The sequence below is a fragment of the Corvus kubaryi genome, unplaced genomic scaffold (assembly GCF_017639235.1).
Source record: "Corvus kubaryi isolate FWS band 111438036 unplaced genomic scaffold, C.kubaryi_AGA036_p1.0 37387, whole genome shotgun sequence".
Classification (NCBI taxonomy): Eukaryota; Metazoa; Chordata; class Aves; order Passeriformes; family Corvidae; genus Corvus; species Corvus kubaryi.
Window position 1 is genome coordinate 8,615,206 of NW_024581129.1, and position 18,418 is coordinate 8,633,623.

General features: G+C 38.4%; 1 protein-coding gene across 1 annotated transcript in view; it reads right to left on the reverse strand.

Moving 5' to 3' along the window:
• Nucleotides 1–2,092: 2,092 nt before the first annotated feature.
• Nucleotides 2,093–18,418, reverse strand: part of CPPED1 (calcineurin like phosphoesterase domain containing 1) — a 39,102-nt gene continuing 22,776 nt past the window's right edge. The window contains exons 3-4 of the mRNA XM_042037402.1: nt 15,872–16,294; nt 2,093–2,666 (exon numbers count right to left, since the gene is read on the reverse strand). Of these exons, the coding sequence (XP_041893336.1) occupies nt 2,434–2,666; nt 15,872–16,294 (656 nt within the window). The 3' untranslated portion in view covers nt 2,093–2,433. The remainder of the gene's footprint in view (nt 2,667–15,871; nt 16,295–18,418) is intronic.

The following is an 18,418-nucleotide window of genomic DNA, read 5'->3' on the forward strand; positions in this document are numbered from 1 at the left end:
TGGCCCTACCTTCTCCTCATTGGCTGAGACAGAGCAAGACTTAGAATTAATAAAAGGGTAAGACTAAGTTCAGCTCAGGCTTTGTAAAAAAGTGGCAGAAGATTCATTATCTTTGTGCTGTGTTCTGTTAGCAGCTTCCTGGCTTCAGTGCTTGCAGGGTACTGCAAGAACCACATTCTGCTGTGGTAATTTTATCTTTGTCTCACATGTATCCAAATACAGTCACTGGTGTCCTACCTAGAGTGCTTCTGACCCATTATTCAGGAAATCCCTGGGCAGGCAGGCTGGCCTGTGTAGGGCTGTGGATCTTGGTTTGTTAGAGCAGTATGAGCTACCTTTCTGTATTGCTGTGTCTTTTTTATGTGGAAAAATGTGAGAAAGACTTGAATACAGATAATGCCATTACCAGTTAATTTAGGCCAAATGGTAGTTTCTAACAATGCTATACCTTTCTAAGCAATATTTGAAAAAGATAAGGATATATTTAGAAGATAGATGTTTCAATTTCTGGCTGCCCAAAAGTGACATAACAACATTATAAATTTAAATAGGCTAAGGCCTTAATGGGTCTCCTAGAGGAAAAGAAAAGGTGTTTATTAGTAGAAATGTACTAAACTATCTGCATTTGACAAAGTGCTAATGGAGGAAATTACTTCTAGAGAAACAAATGAAAATGTCAATTAAAAAAAAGTAATGGCTCTCTGAGTTGTGGGTTGTGGTTTTTGCCTATGGAGTCTTTTAGGGTGTTTTTTCTGAAGAGAAGTGCTGGGTATTTCTGTATTGCTTGAAATGCTTTTGATTTGTCTGTGTTGCCTTAGTTCTGTGAGTTGGGGTGTTTCTGGGGACCCCCCCCCACCCCCCCCTTTCTGTATCTGCTGCTGCAGAGTTGTATTTCATTTAGACTCGAAGCTAATTTAATATTCTGGTCTAATGCTTTTTCTCTATGGTATGTTTTGTATGGACCACTTTCCAATGAAGTCCAAGAGCACAGCACCTGCAGCCTAAACCACCTGGCTTTGCACTTCCATACGTGCCAGGGATGTGATGTCAGCAGAGGGCAGGACGAGACATTCCCAGTAACTGCAGAATACTAGTGAAGTGGAAATTCCCTCTTTACAATTCTCTGATGCCAGTCAGCTTTTCTCCCTGGTGACTGGGTATCCTGAGGTGTCAGGTATGTCAGGGTTTGCTTGGCAGGCACTCTGGGAACTACTGTGTGAAGGTTGCCCTTGCTTTAAAGGATATTGCTGTGTTCAGCTGGAGTCTGCACAGAAAGGCTCAGGAAGGGCATGAAGAGAAGCAGCCTTTTCCCAGCATTAAGCACAGTGATACGATGAGTGTGAGCCTGCAGTGACACACACACACTTGTGCTGTGACACACAGGGGGAACTGAGCCTTCTAAGCAGTGAAATGTTTAGGTTTTACTGCTGCTGTTTGATTTACTTACGATAGATGTTTCTTCAATTATTTGTCTCATAGCAGAATAAACCCAGTTATCTGAGGATAACGTCTGGAAAAACCAGACACTAGAAACCAAGTTGCTGAGCTGAGGTAAGAAGGGAATCACTGAGCAGTGACCACGGCACAGACTGTCTGCAAATAGGGGTGGCAGGGGAAACTTCACTTCTGCCAGTGTAAAATGTGATTAAGTTCTAACAAGACATCAAGTGTTTAATTTCTGTGTGTAATCTCCAGGAGCTGAATACTGTAGCCCTATAAAAATATTACCTCTATTAAAACCTGCAAGAGGAGATGCTGGGCCCAAATGCACTAAAGGAGAGCATTAGGCAAACAAAGTGTACTTATGTCTTAATGACTTTTTGGAAAGGTTCAGAAATAGTGTGTTCTTAAATTTGTTGCTTGAAGTGAAGCTGGCAAACCAGGATTTCTCTCAAGGACTTAGTTTTCAGTCATTTCCTCATGTTCATAGGTCTCCACCTCAGGCTGTACTTTATTATGTAGTATTAGGTTACTTTCACAGGTTTCTCTGGTGTTCTAATGTGTTCCACACTTAATAAGAGCCATCAAGGTTCATCTCATCCTTTTACCAGCCTAAGAGAAACCAAAATGAACTGTGGTCACTTGGTGTTTTTTAATCTCTGCCCAGCCTCTCGAGCCCACAGTTAAAGGGTTATGCAGACACCAGTTTCTCTGTAATAAGAAAGTATTATCTAGGAGCCAAGTGAAAATTCTCAGAACTGCACTTTTCAATGACACATTACCATATTAGCTCTGCTCTTCTCCCATAGGACCTTCCTCATAGGTCTCATTTTCAAAAAGAAAAACATGTCAACAACTTCCTTGTTATTTAGGATGATAACAAACTGGGAGCTGTTCTGGGACACTGCAGTCAGAAATCTGTAGTTCTGCTTGGGGAAACCTTATGAAACTGTTTATATTTATCTAATATGGAAAAACATCTTTTGACACAGCCTACTTTTGCTTAGCAAGCATATCCAGCAGCTCCTTCTCTATGCCGTGGCTACCCAGTTCAGTTAAGCTGTAGTATCTGTGCACCACCTTCTCCTCTGTCACAACCACCACTCGAAGCCCATGTGTATCCTGTCCCAGCTGACATCCTATAGCTGATGATACCACCATTTCCAGGCCTTTGTAGGATCCTCCAGCATTCCTATGGTAATGTCCAGAAAATACAGCTCTAATGCCTGTTTAAAAAAAAAAAGACAGAGTATGTATTTAGTTAGCACCTTACAGGTCCCACATTTACCCTCATTCTTTAATGGCTCTTCAAGGATAAAATTACAACTAAACCATTCACACAAACTTGCATTTTAAACAAATAATTAGTAAAGAGTAGCAAATAATTCTAATACTAATAACTAACCAAACTTTATTGTGCTCCACCAGCTGTGTTTAGGGTTACTGGACTCTGAGTTCTTTATGCCCACTAAAAGGTGTGTTTGCTGTCTCCCCACTCCTTTGCCCAGAAAGAAGGGACAGTCCAGAGGTAGCTGATTAAAATTAGATACCTGCCTAGAGAATGATGGTACTGAAACACAGGTTGGAAGACAAAGAGAGTAGAGCTGTATTTGTCAATTAGCATGAAGAAAATTTACTAAGGAGAGCTTAAACTGTACACCAAGGCCAGTGACCTTAAAAAAATAGAAAGGGCAAGACAAACAAAGAAAAGACGTACATGAGAAGGTAAGTTGTAATCATTTCACAAGACATTGAGGGTATCACAGAGGGAACAGAGCCAGGTACATCAAAGAAATCTAATAAAGCAAAAGAAGTTGTGAGTTTTGAAGAGGGAAAGAAGGAGGAGCAGCCAGGAAAGGAAAGGTTCACACCTGCAAGAGTCAGGCTTGGAATGACATGAATTAACATTTATCTGGTATGGTGACAAACAAGGCAGGTTGACTCTGATTCCTTCTATTTTTAATGACTTAAGGCTGTTCTGTTTCATTTTCTTAAAAAAAATAGATTAATTATATTTTGGACTTTATTGGAGTAAAAAAATATGGAATTTTTACAGAAATTTTGATACAATTTGAAATCAAATTAATTGTGTCATCCTCACCTCCAAACCAGTAATTTCCACTTTTTGTTTCTCCTGTCTTGCAAGCATAAACAAACAAATGCTGTATTTGTTTGCATAAACAATACAAAAGCTGTATTTGTTACTCTAAGTGGCCTTTTTGATTGTCTTTACAAGTCAAATTCTTGCTGCCAAATAGATTACTTTCCCCTCCCCATATTTTATAAATTTTAATAAAATGTTTCTATTACTACAAAATAATGAAATCTTGAGTCTGAGTAAAAAAAAAGAGTAATTTTGTTGTTTAGTACTTTCTTTCCTGTCAAAGTTTGCAAAGCTCCTCACAAGAGACTTGGGAATGCAGCTTCCTCTCCAAGAGAGACTGTTCTGCCCTAGACAAAGCTTTTCATTCCCAGCTTATTCCAGCCTCCTTTGCCATTTTGCCTTTCCATGCTCTGCCCATAGGTACAGCTGAGCACCACAGTGAACAGCATTCAGAGTTTGGTAAAAAAAATATTAATCAGTTTTCTTGCTAATTTAAGCTAGTACATGTTTTATTTTGAATGAAAATGTGGAGTTAGTATAAATAGCTAATTTTACAAACAGGTTTTGGGATTATGTTTTGGCATGCTTAGTCTAAGGTCCTTGGACCTTTGGTCCAGACTCCTACAGCTTCCTGAAGCTGCATCTAATACTACTTTATACTGTTGTGAAAGAGAAAAATTACTGGACCAGACAGCTAAAAATACTGGAAATTTTGTCGGCACTACAACCTTAAATGACGTTTAAAAAATAAAAAGCTAGCAACAACTGATTTTGCCTTCAGACTGCAGAATTTCTGGAAGATAGCAGAGACAATTCAAAGCCAGAGAGCTGTAATGAGGAACATGCTATAACTTCACATGGAAACCCTTATTTCTCTAGCCAGAAAAAACTTTCCACATTTTCTCCTGCAGTAGACTTAGACCTCTTTCACAGAGATAAAATGAAAAGGGAAGTAGGTGAACCCATCTTAAGGCAGCTGGCTAACATCAATCCTTTGCTCTTGTGCGAGTGATCTGAAGACTGATATAAAATATATAAACTTGGTTCAAAGTATAGTTAAAAATTAAGCAGCTTCGAAAGCAAAATATAAATTATTCTGCTGTGTCTCTGGTAAGAGCTATATGGGCTTTCATATTTCAGATCCAAGCCCTTCTCAAACAGCAAATGAGTCAAGGTAGAAAACAGAGAACAAAGGCACCTTGTCACCGAGCAGTGATACATGGGCCTTGTCAGCTCCAGCCTGTCTGTTCCCCTGTTTTAGTGTATCAGGGCTGATTACCCTGCTGCTGGAACCATCCTCTGGCTGCAGCATGAGGTACACTTGTGAGTAAGGCAGCAGGGCAACTTTGGGAGCTTGCTGTGACTCAGCTGTACAAACCCAGCAAAACTGGTGAAGTGTTTTTACATCTTGGGAGAAAGCCAGTTAGAGTCCCTCAAAAGGCAATGGTGGAATATAAAAGTCAGCTGCTACTGTAACAAGGTAACAAGGCCTTTTCAGTATATTCAGTATTCTTCAGGTAAGCAGAACTACTTTAGTCTATGAAAAAGTTAAGAACAAGTAAGAATCATAAACCCATAGTGAGGTCCAAACCCATGTGACACACTTTTAGTACCAGAAATAAGTATTTTAGAAAGGAATTAAGTTCTCTCTTTTTACTGGAAGCATCTGTGTCCTAAAGTAGCATCTTCCCACCATCCAGAGAATTTAACATTTGGGTTTAAAAGAGGAAAAGAACCCAAGACTTTGTGTCATCATATATGTAAACCAAACTCTAAGTGTGATTAGAAGGACAGAGGATACAAAAGTCATAAAGGAACTGTAGTTATGCTAAAGAAAAAAAAAATTCCACTTGTCTGATAATTCAAGGGAAAATTTTGAGAAAACCATCCTAGACAGAGACAGACACAAGTAAAACATTTTGTTTTCAAGACTTCAGTTTTCAGATACCCCTTAGTGCCAGTATAAACTCTTCTTATTGCTGGGTTACAGTACGTTACATCTTGAAGAAGGAAACAAACAGGTCACTGCTGTGTATGGACAGGAGGCTCACTGATGGTGTTTTTCTGCAAGAGCACATTTGTGTTCACTCAACTGTACTGCACCCACTTTGTGGCTTAGCACAAGGAGGAAAGCTGAACCAGTCACTGCAATAATACTAAGATGACAAGCAGGCAATTTACTTTGCTCTTGCTTTTGATCTTTAACATAAAAAGAATCTTAGAGATGTATGCACTCAAATTTAATTTACTAATGTCAGATGTTTTTCTGAAGTAATAATGTCAAGTTGCTAGCAACAGACACCCCTCACCCCCTTGTTTTTCCCCCTAACTCTGTGAGGAAAGAACAGTACCCTGGCAGACCTCAATTTTATAGCCCACTTTAATGCACCCCCAGGTCAGTTAAATGCATCCAGCTATACATGAAAACATACAGTCCCTTCCCACTACAACAAAAGAAAAAAAGTGATTTGTTTTTAATCGCTGGTTTTGTTAAACAGCAGCTGGAAAAAGCATTAATATAAAAGCTGTATGAAATACTGAAAACCTACTGTGTAAATAAATGTCCAAAGAACAGCACCTTCACAAGCATTCATTATTTCATTTTTTATGAAATACACAGTTATTTGAACTGAAATGTGACTGGAGGTTTCACAGTATCCATTTACTAAAAAAAAGCTGGATCCATTACTGCAAGACCCTATTCATACCTAATGGATTATTCATTAAAGAAAAAAGGGATTAAAATCAGAATAAAGTAAAAAGCTGTGCAGACAGTTACTCTAAAACAAAAGCAAAACAATCCACACATCCTTGTCTCCGTGATCATCACCATCATCTAATGTCAGACTGCATAACAACACAACACAGATTACAGAGTATCTGCTAAGGAAGAAAGGTCTAACCTGCCAAATTAATTTTTGATCAGAAAAGGGCAGGCACCACCCAGTGCTGGGTACCAGGTCCTGTTCTGTCTGTGCTAAAACTGTACTTGGATCATGAAAACACCTAAATCCACTGAGCTTCATGCCTTCTACCAAATACGAGTTTTATGAATCAGTCAATATGCAAAAAAAATCAGGGTCTTTGTAAAAAATGGTTTAGATACAGGAATTGCTTTTGATTTTAGTAAACAAAAGCTGTTCTGCTATGCAATTTACCATCATTTTCTTATCAAGCACAAAATGTCCTTTTTAGTTCTGATCTGAAAAAGCTGAATCTGAAAGACAAAATGTTTTCCTTTTCCAAAGACCTGATCATAACTCTTTTTCCCTTTAGAATAATGCATCCCTACTAAAGAATGAAATACCTATTTTGGTACAAGTTCTTTGACCCTAGAGCAGCCTACTTAGCAAAAATAATTCATGATGTAACAACCAACCCAAACAAGCATTGTTCAAGAGTCATCTGATGAGATGTAATACTTGCATATGCTGATATGCCTTAGACTTTTCATCAGTTCAACCATGAAAGAAGTTAATAAACACTTCGGTTTGATGCTAATTCACACACTGCATTATGGCTCTTGGGGCTGTAAGGCCACACAGTGGCTGTGGCAAGGCAAGAGGGGAGTTCTGGGGAAGGGAATTACCAGCTCAAGCAGTTCAGCATGCTGCCTCTGATGCTACCTGTTTCATAAGCAGAATCTTTAAAGCACAACTCAATTTTGAGAAAATTTCAAACAAAGTTCGTATTTTAATTTGGATACTTTTTCCCAAGTCAAAAACACAGTATGAACACTTGACTCATAGTTTCTGTTGCGGACATTTTTCAACAGGAAATTCAAAAGCACCTCTGAAGACTTTCCTCCCCGCTCTCCTTTCCAGTGTCTGCTTTCTAAAGCCAGCTCATCAAATAAGTAGTGGAGCTTCAGCAAGTTCTTGTTGATTTGCGTCTTCCTCACTTTAACAGCTTTGGGAATTTGGACAATTTCTTCCAGCATTTCCCATCTTCTCTTTTTCTGCTGGTTCTCTCTCCAAGCTTTGTAACCCACACCAGCACATTGTATTAAAGGTGTTTTTCTTACAGAAAAGATGCAATGGGTACTGTTCAACTTCCTCACTGGCCTAACAGGAAAAGGTATCACAAGTGTCTGAGACCTGCTCTGGATGCTGCACAGAAAAGGCTGATACAGAAAGGGACCAGGAGGCTCTAGGGGATCCAAGCAAGCTCAGAAGCAGCTGCCTATGTACAACCATCATATCCTCACAGGCTGCAGCAGCTCTGATTTTAAAGAGATTATTCTCTGTAACTGTGGCCATCTTACAGCACTTCTGAGCTCCAAGCAATCCAAAGCAGAGAAATGTTCTGAAAGAAACCAAGTCCTAAATTAAATATTCACCACCTTTTTCAACCCTGGAGATACTGAAGAAAATGAGAAGAAAACTTTAGCTATCCCAGTGCTGTTAGCACACTGTTGACTTTATTTCTGACAAGAATCAGGTGAGAAAATACTTCATTACACAAAAAGAAACTACAACTGAGTATCGTGCAGGAGGCAGTTTGTCTGTGAGCAGAAAATGGCGAGGAATTTTACAGAATTTAAAAAGTGCAGCAGATTCCTTCTACAAATTACCATTTATCACTCAGAAAAACCCTTCCGTGGCACCAGAGGAAAGGGTCAGCATGATTTTGATACAATTGCACTGTAAGAGAACAAAGGCATTTAGCTGTGTCTCATGGATGATTCACCTGGGGGCAACAACATCCCTGTCTTACCATATTGTGCAAGCGTAGTCCTGTAATTCCCAGACTCCTTTCCCTTACTTGGGACTCTACTGCTGTCTTCTGTAGTGTAGAAAAATGTAAGGACATGGAAGACTGGGCATGGTCTCAACTCCATTTGGGCAGGAAAGAAAGGGGACTCTGGTCTGCCTTCACTGTGTGGCCCAACAACAAATCTTTTCTACTCGATGTTTTGACCAGCCTTTCTATTTCAGTAGTTAAATCATGTTCAAGTCTCAATTTAAACATGAAATGCTAGACAAATCATCTTTTTGATTTATTAAACAAACAGGTATATTCTGTAACCATGCAACAGTAAGATTTTGTGAAATAGGTAACATCTCTTTTCATAACTTCTTGAAAAATTTACTGTTTTCTAGTTTAATTCAAGAAATACAGACTGAGCCCCAGTCTCCAGGGAAAACTGAGTTGCAATGGCACAGACAGGATGGAAAATAATGCACCCATGTTTACCCTGAAATATAAAAAAATAACAAAGAAACATGCACCTGGAAAACAATTTTTTCTCACATAATCAGATAATATTGGGTTGTAGTTCACACTTGAACTGGTTTAAATTCCGGGGATGTCTGACTCCAGTGTCTGTAATTACACTCACTTCTATGGCTTGATTCCAATACCCCCTGAGTTCAGAAGAAGCTGTTTTCCAACTCTAGTTCCAAATGTACAAACCCCATTTTTGAGGCAGGGTTGCTGTGTCCAAAATGTGACTGGCCTTAGCTGGAAATCAAACTGCTCAACCCAGCACTATGGACAGAGTAAAAATATAGGAAAAAAATTACCAATATAAAAATAAACCAAGAAAAGCAAGCAGATTTTCCAAATTAGGAGGAGAATGCCTGGAATAATCAGCATAGGCAATCAGTGGCATGCTTTATTTAGACTGAGCCTTCAATTAAATAAATGCTTTTCTCAGCAAAAGCAAATGAGACTGTAAAAGAAGGAGAAGGCTAAATTAGTGCAATATGAATGACATAATAAATATGTAATGGGTACAGTACAGACCTTGCCTCTCTTCCCATGCTCTCAGTAGAGAATTTTGATGAAAAAAAAGTGGTTCTGACTGAACAATGAAATTTATCACATGGTTCAGATTATCACCTTTTAAGTGCTGATTAATAAACTGCAGACATGAATCAATGTTCACTGCATTTCATGTACAGATTAATGGCTCTCCACCCGGACTGCAGGTGAAGTTCAAAGCAAACTAAAGAAGGCATTTCTTCACAGAGCTGTGAAACATGAAATTCCCTCCTGCAGACCATTGTGAAAGCTGGCAGTTTTCACAAATCAACTGAACAAATCTAGAGAGGAACCACTAAATTGCATTATGTTGATAACATTAGTATGACACAATAAGTCCTTGAAAGAAAAATTGTTGGAGGTGGGAAGAGGCCTGGAAAGAAATACCATTATGCACTTTTCTATCCTGTGCCCTTCACAAGGGTTTGGGGAGTAGGAGCAGCAGGAGACTGGGCTACTGGGACCCTCGTTCTGGTCCTATTACTCTGCTTTTCTGTTAGCTGTCCAAATTTAATGATAAAATTAGATTTTAAACATAATTATGTTTATCCAAAACTCCCTGATTCACCAGACAAACCTCTTGCTTGGTCAAGGACTGAAGAAAGAGGACAGACTGGAAAAAGCTGATCCTAGATACATTTGTCCCCAAAAATTAAGAGAGCTAGAGAGGAGCAGCAGTAGAGCCAAAGTGGAAGTAAACAGGTGGAGAAGCAGTTCTGTAAAGACATGAAATTGTATTGGAGGATCTGAATGTTATCAACACTCTTGTACCCTTTCATAGTTTTCAAAGACAGAACCAAACAGCCAGGCACAGGGAGATGCTACCATGAGATGTGTGTGTATACCCCCGCACAGGTAAGAGTACACAGGTGTTTTGTAAAAGGCAGTGTGTCTGGCAAATACAATTTTTGTATATTGGTAAATTGATCTTGAACATTTTCCCTGGAGTATCAGGCACAAACTGGCTTCTCTTTCTTCCTTTCACTTGCAGAGTACAGCTCTGTCTGAAGTGCTGAACAATGTGGTCGGTTCAAGAGCAGTACCTGTTCTCACAACAATTCTGCACTCCAAAATTATATTCTTTCAGCTTCCCTACAAGAGCCACATTAACCATAGGCATTTTTTGCTGCACATTTTGTCTCCCCCTGGGCACGTGGTGTACCTCATCTTTCCAAGACTCCAGTGCTACACAACGAATGACAATATTTAGAAGTCTTTGAAAACAAAATCTCTTCAGTGGAATGGAATTGATTTTATCTCATTGCATTTCAGAGTGCTTGCATTGCCTCATCTGCCAAGCAGGTGTTACAGCAGCAAAGATGTGAAAGCACCAGTCACAGCACTGTTAGCAGAACTGCTTGGTGCTCAGGCAGTTCTCAGATCTTGTTATCCAAAAAAAACCCCCAATAATTTCCCACCAACAGAGCTCCAGTAGAAGGAAATAGTCCCACTGTTAAGCATTGGGGATCAGCACCCTCCCTTTCATAAGCTCTTTGGTCAGCCCTCAGTAACATACAGAATTATTTTGTGTAGCCCTTTTGAAGCTCTCTGTTACCCTTTCTCCTCAGAAGAGCTGTATGAATAAAATAGAACAGAGTAATTACATTGCACAGTTCTATAAGCATCTCAATAAAAATATCCCATGCAGTCCTGTTTCCAAACATTATCCTGCAAACGTGCAGGAAACCTCTGCCTTAAATTTGCTTTGTGCACTAAAAAATCAGGAGTTTAATGCAGCCGGTGGTCAGTGGGTCTGTGTAAGTGGGAGACAAGATATTATTTTGCACAGTGTATTTATGTCGAAGCTTCTTTCTATAGGACAATACTAAATAGAGCTATATACAAAAGGATTTTAGTGTCACTTGGGTTTCCTGTATAATCAGAGAAACAACAGGCACAGCCAGAGGGTGATTCCAGATCACCTAATTGGAGCACTGATCTAAATAAGCCTTTAGAGGTGCTGTCTCTAGAAGGTCACTCTGTCTTTGAGGTTCATTTTTGTGAATGTCTCTTGTGACCTTTCAGTGGAATTTACTTCCTGGTTTTGTTACTTTTTTCCATTTGAAAGCGATGCTTTCTCAGAGAGCTGACACAAACCCCAAACAGTCCTGGATTGCTGTGTGCTCTAAGGATCAAGAAGAAGCTTTAGCCCAGTGGATAAAACTGATTTCAAAAATTTATCCAAGAAGAAATATTACTTAATGTCCTTACAGATTATACGTATTTTGTACTTGCTGCTGAACTTCTGGAAAAAAAATTTTTAAAGATCTATGTATAAGTGTATCTCCATGCAAGATTTACACTACCATACCTAGGGAACTGTTCTTACACAGAATGTATCAGATGTTGTCACTCTACCTGTGCCATAAGTAAATAATTGCAACCTTGAAAGAGGTTGATCTAAATCACTGAAGTTGAGAGTATTTAAATTATCTTAAATACTGACACATAAGCGCTGAGATTACTCACTCAATGTATGGGCTTTGCCAAAATCAAGGTCTCAATGGCAGGAAGATGAAAATATTACTCCCCTGTCAACTCTGATTACACAACAAAGAAAATAATGAAACATAGCATATGTTGTCTGGTAAATTTTAGAAACAACAGCTTTCAACACTCCATGCTTTAATTTTGTGCTCAAATATATCTCAGCTGTGGATGTTCTGAAAGCTTCTTCTTCCTTTAACACTACTCTCCTGTCACAACATTTCTAAGAGGAGAATGTAGATATCACACTCTTTTAATGAGTAAAGGTGTTAGAAGTTATAGCACCTCCAGTCACAAATATAATGAAAAAATACACCATTTAATGAAGTTAGGTTGTTATTTTTGCCCCATGTACATATTAAGTACTTTTAACCACACCTGAAAAATTGCTTTGAAGACACTTAGATGAATTTAAAACTTTTTAATTAAAAGAAGCTGAAGACTGAAGGGAATTTCCTTCTGTATATTTCTATCTCTGGTCTAGTTATTTTCTCTAAGATGCAACATCTCTCAGCTACATAAACCACCTATACTCTTCATCTAACTCTGAAACAAGGTCTTTTTTAACTCTGTTGGTGAAAAAACAGCTATTAATTGAGGTTTTATTCAATAGAGCTCTTAAACAAGTTCACACATTTACTTAAATGCTTTATCTCATTTGTGCCATTAAGAAATGTTTATTACTATATTGTATTAAGTAATGTAAGTAATGTTCAGTGTGTCAGTGATGGTTCTCAGGACAAAAAGTCTTTAAAAGATTGTTTATAGCTCACCAAAAATATCCATACTTTTCAGGTCATAGAAAAAAAAAAATTAACAGCCTAAGAAAATTTTACTGGAATGAGATATGTAGAAAAAAGTAGGTCTTCTATTACATAAACTGCCTAATTTGAAAACTAATTTGCTGCTTATGTTTATCAAAGACACATGACTTGCAGACCAGATTTTTGGCCAGACCATTACTACTTCTTTATTTTCCCTACAATGCTATGAGGAAACCTATTTATATCAGCGCTGTAAAATCCTTAAAAGCTGAATATGCATTTCATGCAGCAGAGTTGAATGACTGCAGCAGATCTTACAGATGAGAATGTCAGGTCAGCTTTTTCACAGTTCTTGCACATAGGTTTTTTCTGTACTTAACTTCTGCACATAGAAGAGACAAAGCTTTGACAACTTAGGCTAAACTTGCAGAAGTTATACCAATATACCTTCAGAAAGGTATTTCTGCTTAAATTCTAAACTCTGTTCTCAACTGATCTGGTTTTCACTGTGGCCGAAATCACATTTTCAAGGACAATAGTTGTTATAATACATTTAAAAAAAAAAGGTCTAGCTGGATTTCTTAGATACGCAGCTCACAAGTATGGTTTAACTTTGCACAGTAGTAATACATATTTACAAGTGCCAGATTTTCAATTATAAATATTTATCATAAGGACATGATTTTATCTTTAATTAGCCCAACTGTTAAGGACACTTCTAATGTGGGAAATGTAATTCAGTACTTCATACCAGATGTAGCCTCTGCAGCTAGTCTTTTATCTCTGCTTGTAATGAGCAGATACTTACACCAAAACCATTATGTAACATGGGAGTGATTACAAGAGAATAACTACAAAAGATCTGGGCTTTGGAATTAAAATAAGAATGTTCTGAAGTTGCTTACCTCACTTTAACTCACCTGTGCAATATGACCATACTTTAAGCATCTGATTATTTCCTACACATATCCATATGAATTTCTTTGTTCTTGGAAAGACCTGAATTACTAGATTGTCCTTCTTTTCTATCCCTCTCTACCCAGCTGAGTTATAGCTCCGTGTTTGACACTTCCAGAAAAAGTATAAACATGAGAACTGGGATAATTACAGGTTTGATCCTGGGTTATAAACGACTGAAATATGATGTCCATCTAATAATGCCAAACACAGCAACCCCTAAACCATGCATGGTACTGACATAATGACACAACAAACCTTTGGCGTGGTTACAAACACTGAAACAGCAAGAGGCAGAAGGAAGGAAGGAAGGACTGCTGACAGGCTGGAGGAAGAATAGTGGCAGCCTGGTGGTCTCCTAAAAAGGCAGACTGACTTTCTTTTTCCAGAATAAATAGTTATACCTAATATATAAATTTAAAAAAAGCAAAGTAGATTGGGATTTCATTAGCAATATTCTGTGTTTTAATCCTCCAAGAATGTATGACGTGAACTGGGGGAAAACCAATTTTGTGTCTAATGATGTGCTAAAATTCATTATTCTTTGGCAAAGCAGAGCTTCAGAAAGCAAGTGGTGTCCTTGCATCTCTGTGCTTCTACCCCACCATGCCAACAGCCTCTCTGCAACCCGCTGAGACCTCTGTGGTCTCACAAAGGCTGCTCTTCAACAGAATAATAAAATGGAACAGCACCCGTTACTAAGGAAACTCTGAGCCAACTTTTGATTCAGCTCATTTTTCTCAGCAGTCTGAGTTACTGAGCTGCCTGTTCTCTGTATTCATTTCATTAGCAAAATGTTTGATTATTGGCTTGTGAACGTTACCTATTGAGTCAGTGTATAGTAATAAGCATGCCAAAGATCAGTGTTTAAACAGACTCATTAGGGAACCAAACAACTTATTAGAGATAAGGAACACAAGGAGAAATGATGGAGGGAACAGAAAGGTGGCACAAAGGAGTTTGGGAATTTCTTGCCTGGAGCTGTATTGCTCACTTCCCATTCTGCTCCCTTCCCCCATCATTTGGAGCCTTCCCAACTTTTGGTTAAGCCTCTGGACACCCTTCTAAGAAACACTACAATGTAACAACAGTGTTACAATGAAAGTGTTTTGCATAATTTCTTTTACCTCTTGATTCCCAGTGTTGTCAAATGTTAGTAAACCTACTAGGCAACAGAAAATCCTAATACAGAACTGCTTTAGTTCCCACATTAATGCCAATTTCCTGGGATATGCCCATGAACTAGGATGTGCTGTAGTCCATGGTACACAGGCAGTCACAGCTTCCCAGCTCTCCAAGAGCAACTCTTCCCACTATACTAACACTGACACAAAAATGAAAAAAGATATGAGGTATCTCAGCGTGTCTCCTTATGGGGAAAAAACCCCAGCTGTAAATCTTGAATCTGGAAATATATCTGTGCCCTGGAGAGCCCAGAGAGCTGTGAATTTTGGCCCCACTGATTGGAAACAGTAGGAGATTGAGAGCTTGGAAATTAGGCTGAGTTGGATGAGGCCAGGCTTACCAATTATATGGTAAATTAGGAACATAAAAATTTTGCATTGTTCAGTAATCCAAATAATGTGCTCTCTTACAGATACAGAGACAATGACATTCTGATGCAGCAATGGCAGGATGGCAGGAAATTTTGAGGGACTGGCACACTCCAGGAACATGAAGGCAATTACCAGAAAACAATGGGAACAGCATGGAGGAGTAGCTGTGTACTGTGTCTGTCTCCATGGCGCTCAAGTGGCATCACACAAAGCTGAGGGATTTGGTACAATTACTCATTTAGCACATGCTCCACCTGCCCTTCATCCCAGACGTGGCCCCTATTAGAAACAGATGGGCAAAGCACTGATTTTAGCAGAGCAAGACTTGTTTTAACACTGAATAAATCTGGGGTGCATTACACTCTTGATTTAAAATTGGCTCAGTGTGGGAGAAAGCAACCTCCAAGGTAATTGTGAATTCTGTTTCCATGTTTTATGTAAAACATAAATTCTGTATTTTTCTCCTATGGCAATACCTGATTTTCCACTCTGTAGGCAGGATAAACTCAGGTTGTCTTGTATCTGTCAGTACTTGCAAATGGAACCCTTGCTATTTATGTTAAGGAACTTTTCATGTTTAGCTTTTTACTTTTCAAAGTTTTAGATTTTGTTTAGTACTTTTTACAGGTGACTAGATTCAGTTGATAATTTTGATCTATGGGAAACAATGAGGCTTATAAACTATATTCAAAATTCCTTGAAAACAGTACCATTTAAGTGAAATGTATTTTGTCTGACAGCAGAGCCATTAACAATTTGAAACAAAAATTCAAGAGTGGGAAAGTTTGAGCAAATACCTGCTTTATGAAACTTTTCCATTATCTCCTGACGAACCGATTTATCCAAGTTGAAATAATCATGGTCTTCATCAGGTTTGCTCAGAAATAGAGGGATGTGCTGAAATACAATTATATGCTTGCATTTCTGGTTTGCAGCAACAGCCAGCTGCTCATCAAGCCACGCATCCTGGGCTTGCCTTAACTCAGGGCACTTGGAAGAATCAAAGTATAGCTGAGAATTCAGCACAAGAAAGAAAACACCTCCAACCCAAAAGCTGAAGTAATCATCTCCCCAGTTCTTGCAATAATCATCTATTGTTTCTCTTGTTGGAGTATTGCCAATATCATGATTCCCACTGACGAATACCAGTGGTATGTCCTGGCCAGTGTTTTTCAGAACATCCTTTAAATCTTGCTCTTGGTTTTTTTTCCATCGGCTTCCTAAAGAAAAAAAAAACACAAAACATTTAAGTGTTTATACTTTCTTTTCCCACCTTCATCGTTAGCTTTTGTTTATGGTGCATAGTAAGAAGATATCCTGTATTAGATGTGATCATGAAAACATCTTCACTTTATCCCTGTACATCCACCCAGCCCTGTCCCTTCCTTACCAAGGCCTCAGCCATTTTCAGTAGCTGGCCTGAAGGCAGGCTCTGGACAGGACCCAGCAGAGAGCACAGCAGTGGGTGATGCCATGGTCACTGCTGTGCACCAAGAGCTTCAGCTGATTCTTTTCATCTATAGACTGATGTTGTGGTGAAAAAATGCAGCAGCCTTGGATGGTGTAACGGCACAAGGGTAAAAACCACGTCAACTTCTGTCTTATATTTTATGGCTGTGCAACAGTTAAAGGTTGTTGGGTTTGAGGGGTTTTTTTTTTCATTACAAGAACTATTTTAACAGCAAAAATTTAATCTGTGTCTTATGGTGACTTATTTATATGATAAGTCTCTTTTAATAATAAGCATGCCAATAATTTAAAAAAAAGGTAATTGTGTACTTTGCTAATTTTCTGCATCTCTGCCTTTATATTAATATGCATATCCATACAGGTACTCTTCAGAAGTCAGGAATTTGTCCCTGCCTAGGAAGATTTATCTTATGGACAGACTTATTTACAATCACTGAAAAAAATTAGAAAGGAAATTTTAAAAGGGAAGTACTTTTCTTCTAATGATGACAGAGGTCTTCCTAGGTTTTCTGAAGACTAATCTTTAACTAGAGGCCATTGATACGATTATTATTAATAAACTAAATGAACATGTGTAAATTGTTTTTGTCCTGCAATACATAACACAGATCTAGCATGGGCCCATTTCACAAATAAAAACTCCATTTTTTTAAGCAAGAAGCTGTAACAGGATATTTACAAAAACTCTGAATTCACATTTCTAACATACACTTGCACACAGGTTGATGCCAATCAATCATGTCCTTTTAAACTGTGTTCTACTTTCCTAACTACACCCATACCTTATACACAGAAATGCATAAAGGGGTTCCTGTATTGCAACTACGAGATAAAAGGGGTTTTTACCATTTCTTCAAAATACTTACGATGAATATGTTGACAAACACTCACCCTAACAAGTATTTTGTTTTACATACCCTACAGTTACAGGCTTTAGCACCACCTTATTGCTGTTACTAGAATTCTACAGCTTTAGAAAAATACTGAGAAAAAAACCTGTATTAGGTCTAAATTACAACTAAATGTAAAAATACTGATATGAGGTGCATAAAGTCAAACCCCACAACTCTCTTGGGTTTAACTGCTGCAGAGGGTAGAAAGTTATTGTAGGAAATCTTTGAGCAACTTGACAAATACTGGACATATGTTACCCAGGGGAGTTTAAAAAGTAGTGGAGAGCAGATCACTTTTTGGGGTATATTAATGGTCAATTTAGGCTGTTCTTGTTAAACCCAGAAAAAAACAGGGCAAATAACATCTATATTACTCGGAGAAGCTGAATTTTAAAAAATAAACCCAAAAGTTCAAATGAACTTGGCACACTGCTGTCCATGGGGTAAGGAACCTGGCTGAGAGCACTGCTCTTCCTGCCATTCCCCATTTTCCTATGGAAAGAGTTGGAAATTTCAAGCTCTAAATATGAAAGTGTATGGGAGGGTGGGGAAATGCAAAGGGGAAGGCTCTATTCAGATCTATGTAAACACATTACATCATGTTAAACTCCATGCTATCACTTTGGGAAATTTAGCTAACAGTTGCAGAGTATAAAGACATTTATGCAAAAGTTACAGAAATAATTTGCAGAATTATGTATACCTCTTCCCAGCTGTGAAATTCAAGCTCTAGAGACTAACACTTAGATTGGATTTGTCGACAGCAGGGCACTGATTCCCTCATTTAATGAAATATTATTTCTATAGCAACAGAGAAACATATTCAGTGTTTATTGCAGAAAACAGATTGCTCAAAATGGAAAACAAAGTCTCTGCCCGAGAGCCTAGGAAATCATACTAAGGAAAGACCGGTTTAGAACAACTGCACCTTGGCTTGACCTTTTCTTGGTAGACAGTCAAAACGATTTCAAAAGAAGAGAA